Source organism: Volvox carteri, assembly GCF_000143455.1.
Source record: "Volvox carteri f. nagariensis unplaced genomic scaffold VOLCAscaffold_16, whole genome shotgun sequence".
NCBI classification, from domain to species: Eukaryota; Viridiplantae; Chlorophyta; class Chlorophyceae; order Chlamydomonadales; family Volvocaceae; genus Volvox; species Volvox carteri.
The window spans coordinates 2,031,199-2,047,901 of record NW_003307559.1 but is presented as its reverse complement, the minus strand read 5'-3'; the positions used below and the strand labels follow the sequence as shown (position 1 = coordinate 2,047,901).

At 56.5% G+C, this 16,703-nt stretch overlaps 2 protein-coding genes across 2 annotated transcripts; one reads left to right on the top strand and one right to left on the bottom strand.

Annotated features, from left to right (window-relative positions):
- Positions 1-3,203: 3,203 nt before the first annotated feature.
- VOLCADRAFT_80889 (uncharacterized protein) lies at positions 3,204-10,474 on the top strand (the record flags this gene model as incomplete). The annotated part of the gene is made up of 14 exons (XM_002949974.1): positions 3,204-3,308; positions 3,650-4,108; positions 4,742-4,868; positions 5,533-5,624; positions 6,137-6,245; positions 6,785-7,083; positions 7,318-7,386; positions 7,576-7,683; positions 7,963-8,020; positions 8,337-8,471; positions 9,033-9,133; positions 9,439-9,520; positions 9,874-10,011; positions 10,266-10,474. The coding sequence occupies exons 2-14, from the start codon at positions 3,788-3,790 to the stop codon at positions 10,472-10,474; spliced, it is 1,848 nt and encodes a 615-aa protein (XP_002950020.1). The 5' UTR covers positions 3,204-3,308; positions 3,650-3,787.
- Positions 10,475-10,660: 186 nt separating this feature from the next.
- atpva1 (vacuolar ATP synthase, subunit A) lies at positions 10,661-14,985 on the bottom strand. The gene is made up of 11 exons (XM_002949869.1): positions 14,934-14,985; positions 14,725-14,863; positions 14,587-14,643; positions 14,356-14,526; positions 14,110-14,286; positions 13,647-13,979; positions 13,258-13,441; positions 12,466-12,638; positions 11,843-12,090; positions 11,468-11,706; positions 10,661-11,359 (listed from the first exon to the last, which is right to left on the bottom strand). Exons 1-11 carry the CDS (start codon positions 14,966-14,968, stop codon positions 11,268-11,270), a joined length of 1,848 nt encoding a protein of 615 aa, XP_002949915.1. The 5' UTR covers positions 14,969-14,985; the 3' UTR covers positions 10,661-11,267.
- Between the last annotated feature and the right edge of the window lie 1,718 nt (positions 14,986-16,703).

The following is a 16,703-nucleotide window of genomic DNA, read 5'->3' as shown; positions in this document are numbered from 1 at the left end:
GGATCCCTTCCCTACTCTGGAAAAAGTTATACAAGCAACCTGAAAAAGTGCTGTTGTTTGTCAGTTAGGTTTCGGAGCACCTTACCCGCCAAAACGAGCCTCGCCTGAAAGGGAGCGACAGAGGTAATCTGATTTCGCATCTCTTGCCAGAATGGTGATTACAACGGTAATAGGACTTCGGTACCGGCCGCTTGTTCTTTGCAATTCTCCAAATCCTGCCCCAGAATCCAAATCCTGCTCGTGGCAGAACTAACGAACGAAGCGATTGGAACTATTGCAAAGTGAAGACGAGAAATTTTACCCCTGATTTTATAAGCTCGCCCGTCGATACAAATTCGCAGCTGTAAAAGACAGCAAAGGACGATCGCAAACTGTTTTTTTCTGAATACTTATTTCCATACGTTCAAAGAATGGATATTCTTTCTCCAGCGCTCATGGCGTCGACAAGGTGTGTCACTATACGCGTTGGCTGCCTTTAGACGGGCACCATCTTCCCTGCACAACGTTCTCACGACTCCCCACCGCCCCCTGCCCTTCCTTTCCTCTTTGGCACTCTTAGCGAGGTCCTGGTCGCGGCCGCGTCGACCTGGATGGCTTACCTTACGCGCCTGGCGTCAGCCTCAAAACAGCAGGTGCGTGTCATTTCCTTCCCAGCGTCCCCCACCAAAGGAAAAACCTTGGCTCCATACCTGTTCCCCCCCCATCGCGATATCACAAACTTCCTCCCGACCCACATCCCCTTGAGCTCCTCCATTCCCCCCCGTCCCTCTCCTTTGCCCCGCAGGCGCCTAACCACTCCCCTTCCGCTGCGGGCACCGGCGCCCGGACCCTCGATGTGGTCGACTCGCCATCCGGCCCGCCGCCCGCGAGCACATCCTGCTCCGTGCCGCTGCCAACACAGGCCGAAGTGGCCTCCCTGGTGTCATGTGGGTTGGGACCTGCCCTAGTCTCCACCGTACGGCAGCAGCTGCAGGCAAGTACAGCGCTGGGCTGTACCCCCAAAGCTCCCAATCACACACATTATACACAATAGACCTAACAGCGGCAAAAGTACCACCCGTCCTCCGCTCCTCCCACTTTCCAGGCCATTTTGGAGGCTCAGGCGGTCCCGACGTTTTGGACCGCCATGTTGCGATGTCGTACGGCTGCTGCTGCGGGGGATGACGACTCCCTGGAGCAGCACCTGCTGGAGGGACTGCAGGTGGGTTGTAGCCTGAGGTGGGTTGTAGCCATGCGATGGGGGGGTGGCGGAAGAAAGCCGCCGACTCGGATATATCATGACACCTGCTGGTGTACGTGTTCGATGACGTGTGCCGAACTGCCGGGATAGGTACGTCGTCTCCTTCGCACCATCCTTCTCAAGCCGTATCTCCGTCCCTGTTCCCGCCCTGCCATACCATGTCCTGCCATGTCATGTCCTCGTGCGCGCTATCCTGTCCTGTCCTGTCCGCGTGTCCACGCAGGGTTTGTGTGCCGTAGTGGATGAGCACTGCGCGGCGCTGCAGCAGCTGGCGGCCATGGTGACCGCGGCGCTGCTGCAGGTGACACTGTTGGGAGGACACCGGAGGGGCGATAGGGGGTAGCGATGCAAACAACCGTCTGCTACCATCTGTTATGTCCCTGTTGAAGTGATGGGAAAAGGCGCGCTGTGTCGCGAAGCGCGGACGGGCGGACCCCGTCCGCTACCCCAAGCGCCGTTGGGACCGCCCGGATTGTTGGAAAGGGCATCATAAGCTACAATTTGATGTCTTAGGGTATTTTTTTATGTACAAATGTATAATGATAATTTTTGTTGCATCAGTTACCGGGAAAGTGTTACAAAAGGATATTGGAAGATCTGGACAATGTTATCCGTTTGTCCTCATCCGGTTTGCAGGGCTGCAACGCCGCTTCGCCACTCTCGGCAGGCACCTCGCAGCCGGGGGGCCCGGCGACGGCTGCGGCGGCGTTGTACGGCGAGCAGGCCTTGTCGCTGGTACCGGTGGTGGCGCGGCTGACGGACCAGTACCGTACGGCTGTCAGTGCGTTGCTCATGGCCACGGCGAAAATCAGTGTATCGGGTACGACAGTTGCACGGCCGCCGCGCAAGGCGCGCTAGGGCAGCTACTGCGAATGCCTTGCTGCAGCTGCAGATGTGTATTAGAAGTCACGGATGATGACGTCATGCGGAATACCGTTGTTACAGCAGCGGAAGATTGGAGGATGCGCCCCTCGCTCGCGAACACCCTCTCGCCCGCGGCCATCATTCCCCCCACGGCCCCTCCGCCTCATCTCCGCCATGTCTGCATGCTCGCACGTTGTCCACCACTTCCACTGCCCGCATGACCTTACTTTGCAGTACATCGCCCAACATCCCTTCCAGCCAACCAACTACCTCCCCGCCTAAAACCGTATACACACGCAGAGCTACTACTGCTGTATTACAGCTCAAAGCTGACTCAGCTTGCGCAAACGCTGGCTCCCCTGGAGCAGTTGCTAGAGGCTCAGGAGGACGGTGCTGGGCCGGCTGCTACAGCCGCCGTACCGGATGACGGCGGGGGGGGTCCTGGCGGGGCCGGCAACGGTTCCCTGTTGGCTGCTATCACGACGGCGGGTGGCTTTGGAGCGTTGGGGCTCGGCGGCGGCGGTGACCCACGGGTCAGCGATGGCGGTGGTGGTGGTGGTAACGGCGGTGGCGGCGGCATGGCGGGTGTGGGATCTGCTGCGGCGGTGGAGGGAGTAGCGATGTTGATGGGCTCGGCGGCTGGTGAGGTGTAGGGTTATCGTATGTTGTCGTTGTTGTGGGGTCACCGGGTTGCGCTGAGATGCCTTCCGGGATGCGGAAGTTTGCAGGTCTGCTTCGCTTGCCCCTGATTCCTGAGTTTTTCATTCTCCTCCACCCTCGCCTCAAATGTCTTCTACATAACTGAAGCAGAAAGTTGTACTAGGCATTTAACGGCTCCCTGTCCTGTCCCCGCCCCCTCCCTGTTCCTGTAGCACTAGACATGTAACGGCTCCCCCCGTAGCCCAATTGGACTTCTCCTCTAATCCTTTCTTTCTCCTCATTTTTCCTGCCCCTCGTTCCGTCTCCTCCAGGCGATGCTGATGGAACCAGCTCCCCGCCCTCCCTCCGGCGAAGTAAGGCCCTCCAGCCCTCCGCAGTGGCCGCCAGCATGGGCCCCTCCTGGGTGCGCTGTCTGGTGGGGGTGTGCGGCTGCCTGTCCCGCCTGTCCCTGGGACCCGCGGGCGAGGAGGCGGTGGTGGCGGCCGTGTCGCACCACGTGGAGAGGCTGCTGAGGAAACTGGCCTTCAACGTGTTCGACAGAGAGGTGGGGTCCGAGGGTGAGGGTCTGACGTAATGAGAGAGGAGGGGTCACTCCGAGCTGCCACAAGGTGCCGCCTTTTTGTCTCTCCCTCTCTTCCCTCTCCCTCTCTCTCTACACTCTCTCTCTACCCCCTCCTGTCTCACTCTCTTTCCTCACGTTTCTCTCTCTACCCCCTCTCTTCTCTCTTCATCTGCTTTGCACGTAGGGAGTCGAGGTCCCTTCGAAACCCGTTTTCTTCTCCTCCGCCTTTCCTTTCTCTCCTCTTCGTCGACTTCTGGTTTTACTCATAACTGCCACCACTTTGTCATTCTTTGTACCCCGGTGTCGCGGTCGCCTCCCACCAGGTCCTGCCCGCCGCCAACCGCGCCGCCAACCGCATCCCACTGGAGTTCCTTCGACTGGTGATTGCGGGAGACGGCGGCGCCGCCTCCGCAGCCATAGCCGCCACACCCGCCTCCGTAGCCACCACATGGGGGGCCCCCATGAACAACTCCAGTAGTAACGCCGACACCACAGCACCAGCTTCCATGGCCGCTAACGCCAATGCCGCCAACACTGCCGCCGCGACCACTGTGGCTCACTCCGCATCAACCCCGGCGGCGGACGTGGCCGCTGTCGGCCTGGCGGAGCCGGGTACAGAGGCGCGTACGCTGACGGAGTGGCGGCTGCGGCTGTCGTACCTGGTGTACGAGACATTGGGACGACTTCGAATCTCGCAGATGTTCGATGTCGTGGTGGACTACCCGGACTCGTTGCCCGCCATCGGAGACCTGGCGGCTTGTCTGCGTCACACCAACCTGCAGGTATAGGCAGCGGATTTTTTATAGTGGAAGGCAGCCCCCACCATCTCCAACCCAACCCCAGGATGCCGGACCGGGGCTTACAAGTCCTGCATACCCAGTAAATGGCCCGTGGATGAAGGGTTTAAAAGCCCTTAGGGTTTAGGGAGGTGGGCATCGGGCTACAGGATGGAGGCTCAGTTTGGAAGAGGTAACATCCCCCCGGAACCCCCACCCCCCTCGTCATCCCGAGGTCACAGTCGCCACGGACGCCTTTCGGTCAGTTTTTACGTTTGCTACTCTCTTGCCCTGGCAGCAGCTTCAATCGTGTGTGGTTCGTCTTTCCCCCCGGACCCCTCACTCACTCATTCACTCACACACTCACACACTCTACACACTCACTCGTCTCGCTCATTCTCCCGATAATGGGCCGTTCTAGCTTGTAGATTCCCTGCTGTGCTTCTTTCCGTGTCTTTCTGCATTTCTGTCGCTCTGTCAATACCACCCGCCATCCATTTCAGCCCGATAAACGCTCACGGGTCATGCTCTCCCCGCCCGTCACATTCCCCTTACCTTTGTCCCTCTCCCCTGATACACACCCTCTCCACCCCGGCCCACAACACCCTTAACCCCCGGCCCCCCTCCCGACCCCGCCAGTCCCTATTCGTGTGTTCCTTCAAGGCGGCCCTCCAGCAGCGGCTGCTGCACGCGGGGGCCTCAGCCACCGGCATCATACACCATTACGTGGCCACCATCCGCACCATGAGGGAAATAGACCCATCGGGTATGTGTGTATGTGTGTCTGTCTGTCTGTATGTATGTATGTATGTATGTATGTATGTATGTATGTATGTATGTATGTATGTATGTATGTATGTATGTATGTATGTATGTATGTATGTATGTATGTATGTATGTATGTATGTGTGCATGCATGTATGTATGTATGAATGTGCGTTTCGCTATGCGCCTGTACATGTGTGTCGGTACCTGCGTGCGTGTGAGGTCTCGTGTGGGGGGACTGGAAGTGTTAAAGGCCGCCAAGCCATACGGCCCCGCTGGGTCCCACCCCGAGAGGAGAGACCTCTGATTTTCAGCTGTTGACCACCGCACCGCCCTAACTGCATTTTTAGCATTCCAACTCCCTCATCCCCACAACCCTCATCCCCACAACCCTCATCCCCACAACCCCCATCCCCACAACCCTCATCCCCACCGCTCATGCCATGTCCAACATGTTGTCCCTCCTGACCCTTTCCAGCCCCGAGCCCCAGATTCTGTTGTCCTCCCGCCCCATGATCCTGAGTGAAGCACATGGAAATGGGGTTGCGCCCTCCAGACAACAAGTCCATACCTGAGCCCGACCATTCTAACCAGTCGAAACACTCCCAACCCGGCGCGCACATATTGTCACACACATGCATATATACACACACATACACACACAGGCTCGCTGTTGCATGCGGTGGCGCAGCCCATTCGGGATTACCTGCGAGGTCGCTCCGATACCATCAAGTGCCTGGTCAGCATGGTGACTCAGGTGGGAGTGGGGGGCCCTGTGTGTGTGGGGGGGGGCCGGGCTCGCCACCTGGGGATGACGAGAGATACGGATACAAAAGCCGTAATACAAGTTACAAGTTCCGCACAAATGTGGGGGCCATCCATAAAAGCCGGGGAGGGCCGTAGCCATGACGATCAATAGCCATTATTGTGGCGCCGAGTGAGCGTGCTGACGTCCTCCCCCGTTCGCTCACCTGGGCTCAGCACACCTGAATGCGATGTGCCTCCTGGTAGTCTCCCAGACCCAGACCTCGGAGAAAAAATTAGCCACAGCTGTTGGGAGCCCTACCGCCATAATAGTTATACTGCTGGATCGGGAGCCAATGTCCCCCTCGTATCCAACTCGAAGGCCCCCGTAGGCCGGTGGCCATTCACAAAAGACTTATAGAGTAATAATAGACTTGCACCACCTGAGTGTGTTCCGGGCTCATTACTTTTGTCGGCTGACTGAGCAATATATTTAATTGGATCCGTGGGTCGCTTCTGATGCAGGATGGCGGAGGGCCCAACGGTGAGTCGCTGCTGGAGGAGCTCCAGGCGGCCACGGCGGCGTCCGGGGCGGCGGCGGCAGCTGCCATGGAAGTGGATGTCGCGACGGAGGGTAAGTGGGAGCGCACCGGGAAGGGGGGAAGGAGGAGGGGGCGGTGGGGCCCGTGTTGGGCTTGGACATGACAAAGATTTTACCACGATATGAGAGGAAGCGGTGGTATTTGGAGGCTCAGTAGGGGCGGGTAGTCAGTAGTGGGGGTAGTGCAGTAGCAGGGGTGGTGCTGCGAGTGGCCGCCAGATGTAGTGTGTGTGTAATGTAACTCTCCCTTCTCCCCTGGTGACATGAACGCGGCATTCATGCGCGGTGCAGCGTGTTTAGTGGAGTGGGAGGGCTTGGAAAGGAGGGGGAAGGAGAGGGTGATGAAGGGAGGGGGGACATTCCCCCGAGAGCTCCCCGGCTTCTTCCTCCCGCACCTCCCGCACGTCCCTCCTCACGATCCCTTGTGCGCAGTGCAATTCGATTTCACTCTTATCTCCACACCTCTCTCATATTTACTCAGGGGGAATGAGGGAATGATTCACGCTAAGCCTCACTCTGCCTCACTTACAGAGCGCTTTCCTCCGTATCGCCCTTCCTTTCTTCGTCTCCAGACGCTGACGAAAGAGTGCTTCGAGTGGCGACCGCAACTGCCGCGGCCGGTTTCCCGGGAGTTGCCCCACCGCCGCCAGGTGTGGCTGTTGGCGGTGGCGGCGGTAGTGGAGCCATCATCGCCGCCGCCGGAGCGGCACCTGGCGGCGCCGCCACCGCCGCGGCTGCAGCAGCTGCTGGCAGCTCCGCCGCTGACGTCGTCAGTATGTTGACCGGGGTGTTTGGGAGCCCGGAGGTCTTCATCAACGAGTACCGAAACCTGCTGTGCGGGCAGCTCCTGTATCGTAGTGACTATGATACGGTACGGCGCTGTACGGCACGGTTGGCGTCACCGTTTCTGCAGAGGCCCTGAGTCACTCAGGGCCTCTCAAGGTTTTGACCCAGCCCCTAACCCAAGCACGATGTTGATTATAATCGTACATACTTTGCATTATATATCTTTTATGATCGGTCCTTTATTGTATAGTAGTCTTCTGTCACGGGCGTTCTGTGCGCTTGTGTTCCGTGACCTCGACCGTCTCGTCATGTACGGCAGGCACGGGAAGTACGGACGCTGGAACTGTTGAAGATGCGCTTCGGCGAGAACGCACTGCATGCCTGCGAGGTGGGTGACGCCTATTGCTGTCGCTGCTGGGTCGTGACACGTACACGTAGCGTTGCTGCTTACAAACACTTCAACCTCAATCGATCACTTACCCACTTACCACCACTCTCGCTCCCCATAGTGGCCACATCAACGGCCTCTGAATGCCATCCTTCCCGCCCTCCCAACCCTGCCAACCGGCCTGGTCAGGTGATGCTGAAAGACGTGGCGGACAGCAAACGCATCAACCACCGAGTCCACGCCATGCCCCCAGCCGGCAGTGCCTTACCTCAGCCCGCGTCGCCCATAGGCAGCGCGGTCGCGGCTGCCGCTGCTGCCATGGCAGCGGCGGCCGCCGCCGCCGCCGCGGCGCCACGGGCGACCCCGGCAGGCCGTACAACACGTCAGTCGCAGCAACGCGCTGCCGCGGCGGCGGCTGCGGCAGGCGTTACGCCGCAGGTGCAGACGCGCGCAGCGATGGTGGCGCAGCAGCAGGCGGCAGCCGCAGCCGCCGCAGCCGCGGCCGCAGCGGCGTCCCGTGCCGCCGCCTGCGGCAAGCCTGCCGCTGAGCCTCCCAGCAAGGCCCGTTGTCCGGAGTTCCACTTGCTCTCTGCTGCAATTATTTCATATCTTTTTTGGCCTCGACAGGAGGATCGTGACAAGGTACGAAGTTGCAAGACAAGCCTCGCCAATGCTGCCGTCAGCATCTTCCTCAACCTAAAAAATGCTCCGCAAACTCGGGATCACCTCACACTTCCCTCCATCCGCATGTCGCGATGCATATCCGGATGTTCGCATGCGCTGTCTCATACACGTCAGTTTTCCCTCAAGCAGCATTCCCTCTTCAACACTTTCCTTGAGAATAATGAGTTATGATAGAGGAACATGATGGTTTATTGGCGCAAATAGAAGCACCTGAAATGATGAAATTTTGTTCAAAATTCTCAAACAGGGTACGCCTGACGACCCAGCAACGGGTCTGGTGCTACCCGCCGAGATCCGCACCGCCATGGAGACGTACGAGCAACGGTACCACCACCTCAAGACGCCGCGGAAGCTCCGTTGGAGGCCACACCTGGGCTCTGTGGATCTGGACGTGTCGGCGGGTGAGCAGGAGCTTGTATTTGGGTTGGAGGTTTCGGAGCGTTCTTGGTTTCGAGGAGCTGCAGGACAGAACGGGCGGGGTTGCTTTTGTAGGGTATGTATGTCTGTATGTACGTGTTCTCTTGTGGTGTGAGGTGTCCAGGGAACACATCCGTTACTGAGACACGCATACGGTCTGTGATATGCAGCATGGCAGGCAGCAAGTAATTTATGTGGATACGTTGCGGGAGAAGTAAGGCCTTTGGTCTTTGGGCCTATCTCCGCGAGCTACGGGCCCCGGGTGCTAAGGAAAGGCTTTACGAGCGGTGCGCTCCCCTATCAAGTGCGGATAGCTGCCTGATGTATGTGGTTACAGGACAGTCGCCTTATGACTTAATTTGCCTAGGAGCAGTGAGCGGGAATTGCAATCTGAAATATGAAACATGACATTTTCTTGACATAGGATCGCTGCGTGCCATTATTATGCTTGAGGGCCACCTGCCCACCTCCCACCCCACCCATAACGCCCATAACACCCATCCGCGCCCACCCTGTCCAATCTTCGTTAACGCGGCGCCCCTCAGGCGGTGTGACGGCGAGCTTCAGTGTGTCACCTCTGATGGCCACGTTGCTAATCGCCTTCAAGGACCGACCCGTCATGAGCGCCGGGGAGCTGGCAGCCGCGGTGAGGCCTTTTGGGACTTGGGATTAGAGGGGTGCGCCCGTTTTTGTTGAGGTAACAGGGCTGCCTCTACGGCTTTTTCGTTGCCGCAGCCGGACGATGTTCAGCGGATTGCCCTTCGTTCATAAGCTTCACGGCGCTGCAGGCATGCAGCAACGCACCAAATTGCGATGTCGGGAGATGATGGGCGTCTTTGCTGTTCCTGGGTAGTTCCTTTCGCCATTCCGCCGACAAGTATTTCCTTCCCATCCGAACGGCCTCCGAAAATCCTTTCCCCTGTGCGTGTATTTTGATTTATGGATGTGCAGGTGGGGCTGCCTCCCGCGCTTGTGCGGCGCAAGATGCTCTTCTGGGTCAATCACGGGGTCATTGTCGAGGGCCGGACTCTGCGTGCTAGTGGAGGTGGCGCCGGGGCCAGCCAGGGGCCCTCCGGCGGCACAACGGGCGTTGCTGTATCGGCACAGACGGCCGGGGGAGACTCACACCACCAACAGCTAGTGTACCGGCGGGCTGAGGCTTTACCAGCTGAGCTCCAAGGTGTGCGTTCCTCGGCATCGTGCTATGTTGAATGCTACGCCTTGCGCTGGGCAGTAAGCTTCCTGTCCAGACCGTGCTGCCGTACGATGTCCTGTATTCCGTCTGTGACACTTAAGAAGCCATAAGGTTAAAGGCATATGCTTTAGCGCCGACCCGCTCCGCTGCACGATCCGTGCATGCTGCAGCTTTTTCGTAGACCCTGCAAGCAACCCTGATGTCATCCATGTGTGCGGTAGGCGCGAAACTGACGGACTACGGTGCTGAGGACGAGGCGCCAGCGCAGCTGCCAAGTGCGGCTGACCGTGCGGTTGAGGAAGTGGGGCCATTCGAGAACTACATCAAGGGTGAGACCATAGTTTGAGCCAAGCGCGGCTTGCGGGGTTGCAGGTGCCGTATGGGTGTGCACCTTGAGCCCCAAAGAGTGATGGCATGGCAGGCGTGAAAGGTGGTTGGCGTTCAAGGGCTGGAGGGACTGGATAGGACATGCAGTGTTGCATCCAGTCGCTCCCTCCCTTTCTCGAGGTGGGGGGTTCTGTCTCCACTCATATAACCTGAGTTCGGCAGCGCAAAGGTTTTACGTGCGGTGCCATTGCTGTAGGTATGTTGCAAAACTACGGGGGCCTTCCGTTGGACCGCCTCAATCACATGTTGCGCTTGTTCGTGGTCAGCACACCCAAGTACGACAAAACGCCGGAGCAACTGCAGGTGTGGCACCCAACGCTGGTTAACGAAGCGCACAATTGGAATAAGCGTATCGTCCATGATTGCATTATGATGTTTCTAGTTCTTGCTGCCATAATCCCGTAAGGTCCATGTGGCTACAACTTAATGTGATGCTTTTGTTTGCAGGCCTTCCTTCAAGTTCTAATTGCGCGAGAAGTAGTGGTGCTCGACAACAACAGCATCTACCGACTGGCAACAGCAGCTCCCGCAGGACAGCGGGGACCAGGGCGTTAATTACGTTGGGGTTACCGCGTTGTACACAGATCACATGGGTTGCAAGCCATGAATTTTGCGCCAACGGTGGATTCCCAATTGCACGACGAGTTGCATGTCGATCCACTTTGTCCCAGACCATTGATGTAAAATTCTGTGATCGTGTACGTATGTACCTTATCAATTAGGTTGAATGATACTGTAGCCATGCCGACATGGTTTCAATCAAAGTGGCATATGTTCACGGAATGTACAGCGGCCAATTTCTTCGTATATCTGTCAAAAATGGTCAAGGCAAGACGCTGCTAAACTACGTCTCGAGTTCAACGAACGAATGCCGTGCTGAAGCTCCCGCACACACCTGTGATCGCACGTAACCCATAGCCTGCTGCCCTCAAAAGATCACGAAGCGTGATGGCGGACGCTGCAACATAGCTTCCGTTCCATTTTAATATAAAACATGTTACGGTTGCATGTTAATTAACCACGCCTACCTCCACCTTCCGCAAGCCACTTTCGGTTCCATGGCTTCCCTTTCACCCCTAACCCCCGCCCTCGTCCGTGCAAGTGCCCAGTGCCAGCTGCTTCGCCAATTCATTTGGCACTTAAGTGTCCACACATCCACCTTACGACCGTGTTGTGGTATCCGGTAAGTGGCAACAAATCATCGGAACTCCTCCTCAAGAGCGCGGAAACGGTCAGATAGCTCCTCGTAGACAGTCTTCAGCTTCCGCCTAACCACCTCCTCGCCCTCAGCTGCGATATACAGACGTGCACGGTGTAGAGTAAATTGCGGCAGGGTGGTGCAGAAGACGACAAACAGGACCTGTAACAAGAGCAAACGATTTACAACAGCAGACTTACCCGGATCCTCGAACTTTTGGCTGGTAAGCTTGTACAGCGTGTCGCCCATGCGTTGCTTAATGACGTTGAGAGTAATCTTTTGTCCCTCTGCATTGCCGGCAGCCGTCTTCTCAATAGCAGCTGTTGCCAGGCGATGGAATGTGGAGATGTTCCGCATCATCTCCACGCTCTTATAGAATGGGCAGTACTTATCGTACTTGGTGAACGAGTTCTGCTGTAGGTAGTCATCCTTGATGAACCTACATGCATGCAGGTCACATGCTGTGAACTCGCGGGAGGACAAAAAGTTGCAGGACGTAAATTGCAGCGCAAGGCCAGCACCTGCTTTACTGTAGAATTCTAGGATGACGTGGTTCAATAGTCCGTTCACCATACCTGGCCGTCTCCAGCACGACCTTATCCGACTCGGCTAGGGCGTCCTTGCCCACAAGCTGCACAATTTCATTGAGCTCATCCTCCTTCTGCAGCACCTCGCGGAAGATGGTACGCAGCTGGACAAACTCGGGATCGAACTTGTCGTAGAAGGGCTCCAGCGCCTTTGTGTACTTCGAGTACGAGATGAGCCAGTTGACCGATGGGAAGTGCTTGCGCTGCGCCAGTTTCTTGTCCAGACCCCAGAAGACCTGCAGCGTCAGGATGCAAGGCATTTCATGGCAAAATACGATGAGGGTCACTACAGGAAGACAGGGATACAGCGACAGGGATACAGCGACATGCCTTGAGTAACACCCGCTGCCTAGAGTAACACCCGCTAGCATTTTATCCCTGTCCAAAATAAAGGATGCCCTGAACCGTCTAGACAACACCCTAGATCATCTGTAGTTTTCAGCAACGCCAACATATGCCATCATCCCAGAACCTGTCATAATTTGCGCGGCCACACGCTATTTTGCACAATCGCTACGCTGAAGAAGCCAGCAAATTGTTCTGTCTTATAGAAACAATAGGTTATTGACTTTCCAGCACTCCCATCAAGAAAGCAGATCTACAAGGCGTACCTGCACGATGGCCAGAGTAGCTGCCGTGACAGGGTCCGAGAAATCACCACCCGGTGGCGACACAGCGCCGACGATGGTGACCGATCCCTCGCGCTTTGGCCCACCCAAGCACTGCACGCGACCAGCACGCTCGTAGAAGGACGCAAGACGGGCTCCCAGGTAGGCCGGGTAACCTGCAGTACGTAATAACAGACGGACAGACCGGAGGTAGCACATAAGCTACATCCACACTAGAGAAGCATACGCTTCTTCAGTGCCGTGGGAGCCACGGCGCCTCTTAAGGCGCTGTCCATGTTCCGAAATCTCTTACGTAAAAGAAATGTCACGTAACAGACAAATTAAAGGCTAGTGTTCGCGCATCATCTCGCACAATGCAATGGGAAACATTTCATGCCTTTGCGCATCAGCCACGCACGCCGAAGGGTAGGGACTCCCCCGATACCCACAACGGCATCAGGGTTTTTTCCCGATACCCACAACGGCATCAGGGGTGACAAGGGTCCCTTATCACGTGTGACGTAGATGGACTGACATATGCTCATCGCTTTGCCCAAACATAGCTAACCATCCAGCTTACATGTAAAACGTTACCCAATAGGTAATGCGAATGCTCATACCATAGGCTTCTGTATTCTTCCCAGGACCCAGCTGAAGTCTGCGACCCGACGTGCAGCCCACATTTTCCATATAGTTTAGAGTTTTAGCACGTTGGTATTGCACTGCTGGTAGCAAGCGACCAACAATGGGAGTTCAGCATCCATTCAGAAAGCCCGGGTGATAGACAAAACCTACCGGAATCGGCAGGCATCTCTGCCAGGCGACCCGAAATCTCACGGAGGGCCTCGGCCCAGCGCGACGTGGAGTCACCCATCATAGAGAAGTGGTAGCCCATGTCACGGAAGTACTCCGCCAAAGTAATGCCAGTGTAGATGGAGGCCTCACGAGCGGCCACAGGCATGTTCGACGTGTTCGCGACCTACACAGATGCAGGAATATCGGTGTGGTTCGCCGAGTCTCATCGCTGCATGGCGATGCCACTTTTTTGCCAGGACCGTGAATCTTTCAACCACACACCACCACCGGGCGTCCTTCCGTGTGCAATAACCACCCAAATGCATGCAAAGTATTCTCACGAGGCAATTGTAACCAAGAGCGCGCTTCAGATGCCAAACCATACCCACCAGGCAAGTGCGCTTCATGATGGACTCCTCGCGCCCATCCGGCAAAGTCATAGTCAGTGCCGGGAACTCCGCCAGCACCTCAGCCATCTCATTGCCGCGCTCACCGCAACCCACGTAGATAATGCCGTCAGAGTTTGAATACTTCGACAGCGCCTGCGAAATGACGGTCTTACCGCAACCGAACGCACCGGGGATAGCGCATGTACCACCCAGCACGGACGGGAAAAGCGCATCCAGCACACGCTGGCCAGTCAAGAGCGGCGTATCCGCAATGAGCTTCTGCGCTACCGGACGCGGCATGCGCACTGGCCACAGCTGCTTCATGCTGTACTTCTGCGTGTGCCAAGCAGCATGGGGAAAGGGGCAACAAGTATGTGGAAGGGATACACAGGGGGGTTGCGTGACGGAGCTGATGGCGTCTCTTGGAGATAGCTACCCTTAATAGGCGCTGTGTTGCGCGCACCTTCTTCTGGCCCTGGAAGTCCACCTCGATAATCTCCTCATCCACGTTGTAGTGGCCCGACGAGGCAATGTAAGTGACGGTACCGCGCGCTCCAGGCGGAAGCATAAGGCGGTGCTCGATAAGGCTGTTCTCCGCAACGATACCATAAATATCTCCCCCAGTGATGCGGTCACCAACCTGTAAGGACAGATCAAAGACTCTCGTTGCCGATCGGTTTTCACCCGCCCTGAACACTGCAGAACGCACCTTAAAGCCCTTGGGGTGGAATTCCCATTGTTTAACAATATCAAGAGCGGGGACTGCCACGCCACGGGGAATGAACACATCACCGCTTTGCTGGGCAATTTGCTTGAGCGGGCGCTGAATGCCATCGAAGATGTTGCCCAGGATACCAGGGCCCAGCTCCACGCAGAGAGGCTACATTAAAAAGAACTTCATGAATTAACTGTTTCACCGATGTGGCGGGAAGCACTTTACCTTCTTTGTGCGCAGCACGGTGTCGCCCACGCACAGGCCAGCCGTCTCCTCATACACCTGCACCGGCAGCAAACCGCATGAAGAGCCTTTAATCGCTGCCATTAATATCGGTGCTTCTATAGTCAGCTAAATTGGCACCTGGATCGTTGCGCTGTCTCCCTCCAGACGAATGATTTCACCAATCAGATTGTCAGCTCCCACGCGCACAAGCTCATACATGGCAGCTCCGGCCATGTGATCAGCAATGACCACAGGTCCGGAGACCTTGCGGATGTAGCTGCGACAGTCATATCGGGAAAGAGTCAACGAGAGCTTAGGTGTAAATCACTACTTGCACAAGCGCCTACCCATAGTCGCTCTCCTTGGCAAAGTGGTCCGCCATGTTGCCTAAGTTTCCAGCCTTCACTGGATACACATCTTCTGTCGGAAGCTGAAGCGGAATATGGCATTACAATTTCCTCGTACGACAAGGAGACCAATTTCACTTGACTCTGAGCCTCCTTTCAATTCAGGCAATTATAATCTTACCGGTGTGCACTTGAAGCATAGATGTCGGGTAATCTGGCAATTCTCGCGGCCCCTGTCAGTTGCGGGTTACCGGTTCCGCGCACAAGTGCGGGAATCTTCTCATAAAGCCGCGGGACATGGACTTGCAAGCCTCATTAGATCAGTGACGTGGGTGCTGGACCCGATCTAAATGGTCCTCTTCAGCGCCTGGCTCATGGACGCCGCACGCTTCGTACACGGTAGAAACAGGCTACTCCCTTGGGGTGCTGCCTAACTCATAACCATAGGATCGTCGCGCGCCCCAGCAAATCATAATCCACAGACACATCTTTTCCGTCGCAAGTTACAAATCACAAGTACCTTACTGCTAGGCACAGCCAACCGGGACAGCGACTGGGGCGACTGGGGACTTCCCACGACAGTTTACGACAACGCGGCGGGATCTGATGAACCAGCAGAAAGCAGACGACACCGGTGCCGCGACGGACCTCAGCATTACATACACACGTACATACAGCACCGGCGCGGCGCGCAGAGGCCACGGCACCTCTGCAGAACGAACAGAAAGCAGAAAGTCACCAAACGGCGATATCATAGCGGCGAAATTTTGAAGCGCCCATCCCCATCCGCAGTAGTAGTACGGGTTAGTGCTCCAATTGCATGATGAATAATTGACCTCTGCCATGAACCTCGTAGCATTGCTACTCCATTATTACATCATTGGCGACAGCAGCCCCTACCAAGTCATTGGGGAGTTCAACGGGGCCAAACCAATCATAACAGCAGCAGCCTATATCAGTGCCAAACAGGCCTTAGCAGCCTGTTTGGCACTGTTGAAAGGCCCAATGACCTGGTAGGGTGCACGCACTCCATCAGTAATGCGCTCATGCATGCTGCTAGCGGGCTCCGCCGGTAGGGCCTGCCGGCTGATCCATGCATGAGCTAGTTCCCGCCAATCAGTGAGCCCCTCAAGTACCGGGCAGCAGCTAGAGCCCAACGGAACGTAACCAGATGTACAAAAAGGCACGCGAAGGCAGCACACGGGAGGGCAGGATGAGACATTTCGTAGCCAAGTGTGGGCATGATCAACGAGCTTTGTGGCGGGCTTTGGGAGGGAAGTGAGAGGACGATGTGCGATAAGTGATATTGAGGTTTTCAGGGATAACTTTGCTTTGATGTTAAATGCAGGTGTGGGGGAGAGGGGGGCTGATGGCGCGGAACGGCTTTTGGACTTCATTAACAACACCTAGAGGGACAGGAAGGCGGACATCCCACTCGGTTTTGGGCAGGACTGCGCAGGCAGCAGAAATCCTAGACCCACACTTCACACTGGAGGAAGTCGCACGTGCTGTAGACCGGCTGCCTAACTGTAAGGCCCCAGGACTGGACGCAATACCATCGGAGTGTTACCGCTATGCGCGCATGCCTAGAGAAGAGTAAGGCTCTGCGTCTGAGTAGAGGTAGGGGCAGGCGACGACGGGAAGCGAATCAGCTTGTTCCGGTGCCGCTTATCCCTATTCCTTCCCCGTTCCTTCCCTCCCCGGCCACCCCCGGCCTCATACCCGTTCGGCTTATCATAGCTGACCAGATTCCTTGATTCGATTCCTGGG